The 12,599-nt window shown below is 42.7% G+C and overlaps 1 protein-coding gene across 8 annotated transcripts in view; it reads left to right on the top strand.

The window, feature by feature from the left end:
* Positions 1–12,599, top strand: part of Sipa1l1 (signal induced proliferation associated 1 like 1) — a 288,200-nt gene that overhangs the window by 168,074 nt on the left and 107,527 nt on the right. For 7 of the 8 annotated variants that reach the window (XM_041658470.1, XM_041658472.1, XM_041658465.1 and 4 more), the window contains one exon: positions 7,976–9,771. In XM_041658470.1, the coding sequence (XP_041514404.1) occupies positions 8,274–9,771 (1,498 nt within the window). In that variant the 5' untranslated portion in view covers positions 7,976–8,273. Of the gene's footprint in view, positions 1–6,882; positions 7,369–7,975; positions 9,772–12,599 lie in introns of those variants that run through there. The other variant, XM_041658471.1, reaches the window with a different exon arrangement.

Genomic DNA, 12,599 nt, shown 5'->3' with positions numbered 1-12,599 from the left:
CTTCCGTGGATAAATAACTGGATTTGAGCACAATTTAGACAAATGTCATGAGATTTCCTGCCAGGTACCTATCGTGGTATCTGAAGGCTGCCCCCACCCCTGTCGTTTCTCACACTCTTCCCTAGGTTGTATTCCGCGCTAAGTTGTCTGACACCAGGTCAGTTTGAGGCACTGGTGAGTATTAAAGCACAAGTCAGGTGAGGAAAGTTTTTCCTTAGTTCCTGGTCTGGTGCAGGCTCTGTCACCCCACCCAGTCCACTTTTTCTTAGAGAACCTTTGAGCTTATCTTCATGCCCTGGGTGCAGAGAACATTCCATGCTGTTCTTTAAACTTAGTTCCTTGAGTTCTTTGTTGTCCTTACATCTTCACTGCTTGTTCAGCTTTCTGCTTGATAGTAATTTATTTCAGAAATGATGAAGATGGACGGAAGCAGTGTCATGATCAGAAATTTAGAGCTAATAGCACAGAGAGGTAGTCAAAGCTCGGGTCATCTGGATACTCTGCCTGCGATGGTATTGCCAGAGTGCTTGTTCCCATACAGACTGCCTACCACAGCAGAGCCACTCAGCCCCACGCCTGTGTTCTGCAGTCGTATTTTTATTCTGTTGCACCTGCGCCTGCTGCCACATCCTAAAGCACTCACTGCTCCTCTACCTAGTAACACCTGTGCAGCCTCCTCCAGCAGTGCAAGAGTTGTGAGAAAAGTAAATCAAGGACACTACCCTGTACACACTAACTTTTTTTTTTTTTTTTTTTTTTGGTTTTTCGAGACAGGGTTTCTCTGTGGCTTTGGAGCCTGTCCTGGAACTAGCTCTGTAGACCAGGCTGGTCTCGAACTCACAGAGATCCACCTGCCTCTGCCTCCCAAGTGCTGGGATTAAAGGCGTGCGCCACCATCGCCCGGCTCACACTAACTTTTAAATGATACTGATTGGTGGCTAGGGAGGTAGCTCTGGGGTGAGATGGCTGCTACACAAGTCTGGAGTTCGGATTCCTAGAACCCATGTAAACAGCCAGTGAGGATAGCAGTTCCAGCATGCAGAAAGTAGAACCAGGATTCCCAGTTAGCAAAATCAGCCTCACAGGCAGGCTCTGGTTCAGTTGAGAGACCCTGCCTCAGAGAAGAAGGGGAAGAGTGATTAAGAAGGACTTAGCATCATCCTCTGGCCTTCATAGGTGCACATGTGTGTCCACTCACACAGGATATGTATATCAGTACATACAAGCACAAGCCAGGAAAAAAAAAAGATAGTGAATGATGGGCAAAAAGAGAGAGGTAAGAGCAGGTGGTTATTATTGGGGTCCAGGGAGGGGAGGAGATCAAAGTAAAAATACCTCTCAGAGCCAAAGGAACAAGGGCAGCTTTTCAACCCTCAAAGGGTCTTAATGTGGTTCAGTTAAGATCTACCAGGAAACAGCGTGTTATGAAAAGCCTCACATTGGAATGGAAAGTAGAGGAAGGAGACATGGCCTATGCATATCTTGTCATGACCTGTATCACACTTTGTCTCTTTACCATCTTCTTTCCTCATCTAGATCTAAACTTCACTTGAAGGAAAGAATCATTTTCTCAAGTATTCCTAGAGCCAGATGTATGGCTATGCTTAGAAGAGAACGTGGACATGTGGGGAATGGGTTAGGAGATAATGGAGCATCTCTTCTAGAAGAGTGGTGTTGATCAGCAGAGGGTGGTGATTGTCTAGATCTGGGTGATGAAAAGATTTTCTACTAGTAGAGCTGTGCTGGATTGACTGAAGTTCCTCTCTGTTGTACAAGGCTGCTAGTTTGGTCCCAGCCGCTCAGACCCGAAATAATCACTCAGAAAACCATATTATTTGCAAAGCTGTTTGGCCAATAGCTTAAATGTATTTCTAGCTAAGTCTTATACCTTAATTGAACCCATCTCTATTATTTGTGTATCACCATGAGGTTGTGGCCTACCGGCAAAGTTTTAATGTGTCTCTCTCCTGTGGCGGCTCCACGGCTTCTTTCTGACTCTGCCTTCTTTTTCACAGCACTCAGTTTAGTTTTAGTCGCCTACCTCTATTCTGTCCTGCGCAGGCCTAAAACAGGTTCTTTATTAACCAATGGTATTCACAGCATACAGAGGGGAATTTCACATCACCTCCCCTTTTCTGTTTAAATAAAAAAGGTTTTAACTTTCCCATAGTAAAATTACATATAACAAAACAGGTATCAAGCAAGAATTACAGTTACAATATTTATATCTACTTTTTCTTTCATAATAACTAAGGAAAACTATAACTACAACTATCTATTCTTCAACTCCATAAAAGCCTCCAGAAGGATATAATATTACCTAAGTTAACAGGAAGTGCATTGTAAACAACTTCCAAAACTCTAGAATTGACAGAGACATCTCGTTACCTGGAGAATCACCCAAATTTCTTCCATAATGTTACGGGCACCCATCTTCAGCCTACTGGCCCATAGTATCTGGCAGGCTTTTCCATGAAGCAGGAAATTTCAAAGACAATTCTACCTATAATGGCGGTTTGTCAGTCACTTTCTTCTGTGTCCTGAAGAATGTTTTACAGACTCTTTTATGAAGCAGGGACCCTGAAGGATCTTCTCACCTTTAGGTAATTTGGCAAATTCAGCAGTCATTTATCTGTGGGTCTTGCATGTCCAGTTCATACAGCACAGCATCAAGCATTCCAGGCAAGAGCAGTTTCTTACCCAAATGGCTAATCAGTGCTAATTAAGGACCCTCTTCAGTTCCCATCATCCTCTTGAAGTAGCTTGGTGCTTCCAAGAGCAGATATGTCTCACTGTCATGAAAAATCCTAATTTCTTAAAACATTTTAAATGTCTTCTTTTGTAGTCTTTGAAACGTTTGAAGAATCCCTATCCATCTGAAATATATCTCTATACACCTAGAAAATATAACATGACTACACATTTGACTATTATAGGTGTTTATCTATTAACCTATATTTCTTAATTATACATTATATTTTCAAATGAACTGCACAAACACAATGTCTTAATCAAGAGCAGAAATATACATATGCACAGTATAACAAAATTGGCCTTAAATCTGTATCAATAGATCAAGATCCATACCAATGCAAAGTATTCATCTCTATAGCATATCCCCTTTAAATGTAAACAAACATTTGTAAACAATCATTTAGGGAATTTGGGTGTAGTTTTCTCCAAACTGTTTCCTGCTTTTTATTGGGCAAAGTGATTTTTTGGGGTGTTCACGGTGACCTTTCAGGGGGTCCTGGTCCATCAAACCACATTAGTTTGAAAGGATTCCACAGGTTCTCACTCTCTGTACAAACAAAAGAACCCCTTTTCCAAAGCAACATATCCTTAGACTCAAATTTTAAAGTCAAGAGACCTTTAAAATATATATGTTGGATAAGCTTAGCAGCCCATACAATGAAATGTCTCTCTGTACTTAGCTCCTTCACAGTCAAAAATTCAAAGAAAGCACAGTAATATACACAATCCAGATTCTCTATATTTTCCATCTTTACATGGCTTATTATTTTACTCTTTTACTTTTTAATATTTATTTTATCTTTACTCCTTTAATCTATGACTGACTGTACTGTCTCTTTAAAGACTTTGTTTTATTTTTTCTAAACCATTTACTTCTTTTTATAACTCTATAGTCTTTATCTTCTCTCCCCCAAGCCTATGCACATTTTTTAAACACACTGTGTCTCATTTAGAGGTCTTTTGTGTCTGAATCTGTCCTTATTGCATATCTGTAATCCATTTCTGACCAGGACAGCTTCTTAAAATGTTAAACGGCTTGGCTAGTATTAAGGTTGCTTTGTCTTTGGGCTCCATCCAGTCCGACATGGCAGAGGTTTGTTCAGTGCCTCTGGGAGCCATGTACAGTGCCCCATTTTTAGGCACACAGCATGTCTATGTTGCCGTTAAGCAAGTTGTAGCACTTTATTCACAGAACCCATTTAAATGCTCCATAGCCAGACCTCCTGAAAGAGTCAGAGCCGTTTGTGCTAGCAGCAAGGCCCAGAAATCCACCATTTCAAAACTGTGTGACTTTTTTTCTGCTACCTCTGAATCAGGAAACCCTCTCGTAAAGGAGCCACCGCATTCTGCCATCAAGCAAAGCCCATTCTGGGGAGGAAAGAATGCAGCTAAACTTTGATTTTAGTGTCTAGAATCCTTTTCAAGCTCTCTCAGGTTTTATGTAGATTTAGCTAGCACACGTTGAGGTGCCAGTCTGTTGTATGAGGCCACTGGTTTGTTCCCTGCTGAAAAACTCAGAAAACCATATTATTTGCAAAGCTGTTTGGCCAATAGCTTAAATGTATTTCTGGCTAAGTCTTATATCTTAATTTAACCCATCTCTATTAATCTGTGTATAACCACAAGGTTGTCGCCTACCAGCAAAGTTTCAGTGTGTCTGTCTCTGGAGGCAACTCCATGGCTTCTTTCTGACTCTGCCTCCCCCCACCCCCATCCCCGGCATTCAGTTTAGTTTTCCTTGCCTACCTCTATTCTGCCCTGCGCAGGCCTAAGACAGTTTCTTTATTAACCAATGGTATTCACAGAATACAGAGGGGAATCCCACATCACCTCTCCATGGGGTTAGGAATCTAAGTAAATGGATTCACTGGAAATATATAATATGGAGAGCTGTAAAATTAATTCAACATGTGATAAAGAAATGTTTTGTGATAGAGTTAATGTGCTATGAAGTCATACTGCTCCTCTGTTCAATTCTGTTGCTTCCTACTGTTCCTAACAATGTCTGGGCAGCTTGGTTGATGTTTGCTTGAACTATTAGTGATCATCAGCATGTTTGCTACTTCAGTCTACTCTTGAGGTACTCTTGAGGGTGCAGAGTGTTATTGATCTGTATGGAGAGACATCCTGATTTTCAAGTTGTGACTTAATAAGCATCTTTATTTCTATATTGCTCACCTGCTGCCAAAATTTATATTGTATCTCAAATGAAGATAATGTTGTAAATAAATAAGGAAGGGGAAAAGGAAGAGAAAGGGAGATAGGGTAGGAAAGAGGAGGGTGGGGAGTGGTTGGAATCTTCACAGTTGAAGAAAACTTTGTTATTTAACTTAGTTGCTTGTTCACCTCTTTGGTTTGATGGGTCATCAAACCATGCCCTCTTCCCCCATATGCTCTTCTATATTTTGAAATAAAAATTTATCATAATAAGACTAAATTGCTAAGAAATTATAATATTAAAAGTATATTAAACCATAGCAAGTAGGGCTGGAGATGGGTTAGTGGTTAAGGATACTTTCAGTTCTTGCAGATGAGGACCTGGGTTCATGTAGCCAGAGACTCCTCATTCATTTCTCGGCTGCTCTGACCCGAATAATCACACAGAAACTATATTAATTACAACATTGCTTGGCCTATTAATTCAGGCTTCTTATTAACTAACTCATACATCTTAAATTAACCCATTTCTATTAATCTGTGTATTGGTATGAGGCTGTGGCTTGCTGGTAAGGATCTGGCGTTTGTCTCATTCAGCAGCTACATGGTGTCTCTCTGACTCTGCCAATCTCTCTATATATCTCTGTTTGATTTCCCGCTTTATTGGATTTTCCTGGCTTTATTCTGCCCTGTCATAGGCCAAAGCAGCTTCTTTATTAACCAATGGTAATAGAACATATTCACAGCATACAGAGCGGAATCCCACATCAGGTTTGAGTCACAGCACCCACATGAAGTTCCCAGCTCCATAACTCTAGTGCTAAGGAATGTGATGCTTCACTGGAACTCATAAAGTATGCACACGTGTGCGTGCGAACACACACACATATTTATTTGCACAAATAATCTTTTTAAACAATAAGAAGTGAAGTGATATAGAAAAGAAACCATTGGTGGTAGAGGTTGGATGTTCCCAGGTTGGTTTTATGTTTTGTGCCCGGTTCCAGCTTTTAGATTATTTCTATAATGGGAATGACTTCCCTGTCTTTAAAAAGTCACTTTTATATGTAGGGTTTGGTGGCAAATGCCTGTAATCTAAGCACCTGGAAAGCTGAGGCAGGAAGGGCCTGGTATGTTCAAGGCCAGCCAAGACTATGGATTGAGACCCTTCCTCAAAATGAAGGGTCAAGGAAGGATCAATTCTGTGGTAAATCATTTTCTAAAAAGAACTGAAATGTTTATTATTGGTGAGACTTGTGGAAATGGAATGGAAGATAATTTATTTGGTTTTTGTAAGTCTGTGAGAATACAGAAAACACTTGACTCTTAAGAATTATTTTATGCTAGTGTATTATTTCCCCGAGAGCCACTTTATTGAATTCCCTTTGTTGTTGTTTTAAGCAGGGCAGGTGCTCTCATTTGTCCAGTTGATCGGTTGCCCTCCCACTTTAGATGCGGTGCTTCTTGAACCTCAGCTGTGGCCACACGTGCTGACCCTAGCTGCTGCTGTGAGCAACAGTTAGCATGTTGTTCTACTTAAAGGCTAGCAATTGAATGAGCAGCATGTAAAGTTCCGGAATGTACAGGAAATCATAGCGGTCTGGCTGGAGAAGTATCTAGGAAGCTTAAGAGCCAGGTTTAATTACTTGGCAGTGCAAAACCATTATCCCTTTTATGAAGCATGGAAGAGGAGTGTGAGTGAAGACAATGGGCATTTATCTGACCGACTAATCAAACCTATCCGGCAAGAGCCCTGCAGTCTGCAGGCAGGGAGCAGTTTTTGAAACACCCCTAAATGTTCCAGCTTTAAATAGCAACGAGTCTCCTAAACCGATTCTGCGTGCTGCCGGAGGAATGAAAGCCGGCTGCCTTGGAGGCAGGAAGCTGACTAGCGAGATGCTTAATTATCGTGGAAGTAAGTGCTTGTTACCATTGAGTGCAGCATGCAGTGTGCGGTCCTCCTCAGTGTCAGAGCGTGATTTGTAGACAATGCCGCCCTGTCAGCTCGGTGCTGGTTCAGCAGCATCTTTCCAAACATGTATCTGGCAAGAATTTAAAGGCCACCTCTTGTGCAATTTGCGGAATGCTGGAAAAGGATCCCGTGCCTCTCTTCAGGATGTACGCACCCATGCAGGAGTCTGTGCTCACACTCTGCCTGCTGTCTCCTGCCTGACGAGCTCATGAGGAAGTTCATCTTCCTGCCCGTCACCTGGAAGGATGGCAGCAGTTTTCTGTAATCTGGTGGAGGACATGGAGCCGGCTGCCCAGAGCAGCATTTCCTTTCTGTCGTCGTCATAAATTAGCACTGATGGGGTGGAGGAGGCCACAGTGCTTAAGGAAATGCAGGCTTTTTGTGAATTAGCTTAAGACTTCCAGCCTGAGAGTAGAGGAAAGTGAGGAGAGCTTGGGAAAAGCTGGAAGTGAGTGCCGGCTGCTTCTGCCGAATTCTTCATGTGGGTAAGTAAGAAAGTGGAGGAAAAAACAGACGTATGCTGGTGGGTATGATGGCTCCAGGAAACGCCGATTGTTTTCTCTATTCTGTGTATATTTGCTCTTGCCAACTATGGTGAGCTTTTGTAGGGAAATAAGTATCGATTTGAAATAGGAAAGAAATTTTAAAAGTGTGTTGTAGCGTAATCAATAAAAATCATGTTTAATTTCTAGCATTCTCAGAAGGCTGTCTTGCATTGCTCTTATTATCTGGTTAGGTTAGTTTTCTCTCAAACTTCTGGTCAGCACAGTGGAATGATGTCTCTATTATTAGAGGTCATGGAAGCAAAAGTCTGTGCTTGCATTTAGGAGCCTCGATGCCCTAGAACGAGCTGGTACCCCTCCCAATTCAGCTAACCCGACGTATTCATAGCCCTTCTTACAATGTAATTGATAGGTTTATTAATTGTTTATACTTTTTTCTTTCACATCTCCTTTATTAAAATGTGGCTTTTGGAACTATGCACCACAATCCAGTATTGAGTCTCCTGTCCGGGTGTCTGATTGTAGTAGTTGCAGATTTATTATAAATGTATTCATCAAAAGCTAATTCAGGTTGTCTTCCTCTCTTTAGGGGGAGCATGGGATTATGGCAACGACAGAGTCCCAGTGATGCAAGTTCTGTTGAGTCTTTTCTGAAGGAAGCCTCTGTTAGAGTGCAGCACGGAGCTACTGTGGATTACAATGTTGGGAAGGTCTGGATTCCCAGGGTCTGAAAACAAGGCACCATTTAACCTTTTCAATGAAAAGGCTTAAGGTCGCAACACGACTGCTGTATGTTCTGCGAGCCATTCTCTAAAGCAGAAGTGCACATTTAGAACACAAACATGGTGATCCTTCCTGCAGGGATTTAAGTGATTGCTTTTTACACCATGACCAGCTTGAAGCGGTCGCAGACGGAAAGGCCTGTCACTGCAGACAGAGCCTCTGTTGTCAGCACAGACGGCACCCCCAAAGTTCACACTGATGACTTCTACATGCGTCGCTTCCGGTCCCAAAATGGCAGCTTAGGATCTTCAGTCATGGCTGCAGTAGGGCCCCCTCGAAGTGAAGGTCCTCACCATATAACCTCTACCCCTGGAGTCCCCAAGATGGGGGTTAGGGCAAGAATTGCAGATTGGCCTCCAAGAAAGGAAAATGTGAAAGAATCCAGCCGCTCAAGCCAGGAAATAGAAACCTCAAGTTGCCTTGAGAGCCTGTCCTCCAAAGGCAGTCCTGTGAGTCAGGGGAGTTCTGTTAGCCTCAATTCCAATGACTCAGCCATGCTGAAGAGCATACAGAACACTCTGAAGACCAAGACAGGGCCGGCGGAGAACATGGACTCCAGATTCCTCATGCCCGAAGCCTACCCCAGCTCCCCCAGGAAAGCCCTTCGCAGAATCCGGCAGCGCAGCAACAGCGATATCACCATAAGTGAGCTTGATGTGGATAGCTTTGATGAATGTATCTCCCCCACCTACAAGTCCGGGCCGTCATTGCACAGGGAATACGGTAGCACATCTTCAATTGACAAGCAGGGAACATCCGGAGAAAGCTTCTTCGATTTGTTAAAGGGCTACAAAGATGACAGATCTGACCGAGGTCCAACTCCAACCAAACTCAGTGACTTCCTCATTACCGGTGGGGGCAAGGGTTCTGGTTTCTCCTTGGATGTGATTGATGGGCCCATCTCACAGAGAGAGAACCTCAGGCTTTTCAAGGAAAGGGAAAAACCACTCAAGCGACGCTCCAAGTCTGAAACTGGAGACTCGTCCATTTTTCGTAAATTACGCAATGCCAAAGGTGAAGAACTCGGGAAGTCATCGGACCTTGAAGACAACAGATCAGAAGATTCTGTGAGGCCCTGGACATGTCCAAAGTGCTTTGCCCACTATGATGTCCAGAGCATCTTGTTTGACTTGAATGAAGCCATTATGAACAGGCACAACGTGATTAAGAGGAGAAACACTACCACAGGAGCCTCAGCGGCTGCCGTGGCTTCCTTAGTCTCTGGACCTTTGTCTCACTCAGCCAGCTTCAGCTCTCCTATGGGCAGCACGGAGGACCTGAATTCCAAAGGAAGCCTTGGCATGGACCAAGGAGATGACAAAAGCAATGAGCTGGTCATGAGCTGTCCATATTTTCGGAACGAGATTGGTGGGGAAGGCGAGAGGAAGATCAGCCTGTCGAAGTCAAATTCTGGCTCCTTCAGTGGGTGTGAAAGTGCCTCCTTCGAGTCCACCCTCAGCTCTCACTGTACGAACGCAGGGGTGGCGGTTCTCGAAGTGCCCAAGGAAAGCTTGATGCTGCACCTAGACAGGGTGAAAAGGTACACCGTGGAACACGTGGACCTCGGCGCATACTATTATAGGAAATTCTTCTACCAGAAGGGTGAGTAAATATTACATTTTTTTTTTTTTTTTTTTTTTTTAGTTTGCTCTACTCGTAGGGAAAAAAGTGACAGGAAACATGTACCGACTGTTTTAGCAGTGTGACATGAGACGTGCTTGGGTTCTTTGTTATGATGGCTAAAATGTTTCACTAGCTTTTTGGTATGATTTTTCTTTCATTTTGGTAGTAGTTCTTTCCCCCTTAGGGTATTGAAATGTCTTAGAAATTACATATATATGTAAAGTTGAAACTGTTAGATACAGCTTTTTAAAAATTACTAAATAGTTTTCATACTCCCCCATTTGTTAGTACTTTTCGTTACCTCCTGAATCTTTTATGAAAGTTATATTTCTGTCCCTTTCAGAGCACCACTGGTAAAAAAAAAAAATTCATTATGTGATTAAAGTCTCATAACCAATGAGTTCTGAATGTAGGCTTCAGTTTGAGTAGAAAAGACACTAAAGGTGGAAGCACCCTTAACCTTTAATGTTTTGGTGGTTTCTTTTCTAGTCTTGTAGGTGGTAGGCTAAAAGAGTGTGTGTGTGTGTGCACATCTGAGATTCCATAGTTTTATTTTGTACTTTTAAGAATAGCAGGATGGCTAGGCAGTGGTGGCGCTTGCCTTTTATCCCAGCACTTGGGAGACAGAGGCATGTGAATTCAAGGCCAGCCTGGTCTACAGACTGAGTTCCAGGACAGCAAGGCTGTTACATAGAGAAACCGTGTCTCAAAAAAAAGCAATTAAAAAAAAAACCCAGCAGGATGATTTTTGAAAAATAGTCTAAACGGACTCTATCAATTTTCTAGTGTTTTTGAATGGCATTGAAATCAAGGACTTGATCTGCCATCCAGACACCCACACTAGAAGCATGATGGTCACCATTTACTGTGGTCCCTGGGTAGTTGGCTTTCTCTGCAGCTGTGTGAAGAGGCCTGTGCTGAGGCTTCTTGCTTTTTAACACCTCCAGTGAGGTTGTGATTGCTGACTACTGTGTAGTGTTTGAAATGTTACTTAGATCCATTCTCCTGAAGTTTAGTCTCAGATGCAGAATTCCTTCTAGCTTTATGAGATTGCTCACTCTAGACTCTCAGTGTTTTTAAGATTACTGTAGAACAGACACTATTGAAGGTTTACAGGTAAAAAAAAATCATGTCTCATCACTAAACACCAATCTCTCTTATTCCTAAGTATCTACATCATGGCTTCTGAAACCAATAAAATGGAAATCCCACTTTTATTTTTAAAGTGACTTTCTGGAGTTTGGATTTAGAAACAGTTTTTCTTTTGCATGTGAGGGCAGTGGGTTTCTCAGACTCACCAACTTTGCATTTAGGGGCTGATTGTTCTTTGTAAAGGTGGACACTGTCCTGTACCCTGTAAGATTAGCATGCTTGGCCACCACTTCCTAGATGCCAGTAGGTTTTCTCTGTGTCCCTCCCCACCAGTGAACACAGATGAAAATATGTCCAGTATTGCCAGATGTTCTTTGGGATTAATTGCCTCCAACCAAGAATTCCTGCTATATATTACTTCAGAATTTTTCTACGCTTTTCTGAGTGTTCGCGGATCTCTGAGAAGCCATCTTGTTCCGCCTGTCCTCGACACTGACTTTGAGTCTGACATCTAAGTGAGCATGCTTTATGTTCACTAGTAGCCTTTGCCTTCTGGGCAGTGTAATAATATTTGGCATGAGCAGTTTTTAGCACTGGTGGACCAGGCTCTGTGATAAGCCTTTGAGATGACGGTTTGTATTTCTGACTCTCGGTGCACATGAGGGAGAAGATGTGTTGTTAGTCACACTTTCCAGAGGAGAGTCCTAGGGCTTAGGCGATAGGCTGTCAAGGAACTCCTTTGTTCTGGGAGGGACAGCCGTGTTCTCTGTCATTCTTCCCTCGTCTCTATTATGCCAGATGAAAGAAAGGGGGAACCTTCTTTTAAGTATTTTTATCTTTCAAAGGTATGGAATCAGAATTTGAATTCCTAGAGTCCAGAGTGAGTCGTCTTACTGATTCACAGAAGCTCATAAACTCAGAAGCCCAAACCCAGCAGTTGGTGGGTTGGAGCCTAGAAAATACCCTGGTTCCAACCAGTGTAAGTGCTTAAATGAAAACACCATCTAAAGCAAGTAATTGTTAACAATACATCTCTCTGAGATATTTCCGACATAGACATTACTCCTGTGGGTCCCAGTGCCTTGCTGACACTGGTTCTGCTGGGCACGCTGCCTCGTATTAATGGGACAAGCTAGTGATGTCCTCTAGCACTGAGCCTTTCTATAATTCCCTCTCATTGTCCAGTTGTCGTGCCACATCTAGCCCACAGCTTTCTTCTTAGTGGCTTGCCTCTGGAAAGTCTTTCTAAAGCTGCCAGTTTAGTTTTCATAGAAACCATATTTGTCTTTTATGCTCATTTAGTCAGCTTCTATAATTAAACTTCATAATTAAAATAAGTCAGCTGGCCTCAGCAGCTCTAGGAAGATGCAGTGAATTCTGCTTCCATCATGAAGTCCAGCTGGTGGGAGCAGAAAGCGCGTGTGGCACAAGAGGCGGCCAGCTTGTGCCTCAGGCATCTGTCAGCCAGGTGTTGGGGACAGTAAAAGAGTGGCTAATTCAAGAGGTCAATCCAAGGAAAGTCATGGAATGTGCCTGCTCTTAGAACACTGTTTGGGCTGCAAGCCTTAGAATTTCTTAGCCATTTGTTACATTATTGATGATGTCATACAAATGATGACAATTAGGGTTGGAGAGATGGCTCAGCGGTTAAGAGCATTGCCTGCTCTTCCAAAGGTCCTGAGTTCAATTCCCAGCAACCACATGGTGGCTCACAA

Source organism: Microtus oregoni, unplaced genomic scaffold (assembly GCF_018167655.1).
Source record: "Microtus oregoni isolate MIOR12 unplaced genomic scaffold, Mior012 000009F_ref0000495, whole genome shotgun sequence".
NCBI lineage: Eukaryota > Metazoa > Chordata > Mammalia > Rodentia > Cricetidae > Microtus > Microtus oregoni.
The sequence above is the reverse complement of the archived record's forward strand: the minus strand, read 5'-3'. Positions and strand labels throughout refer to the sequence as shown.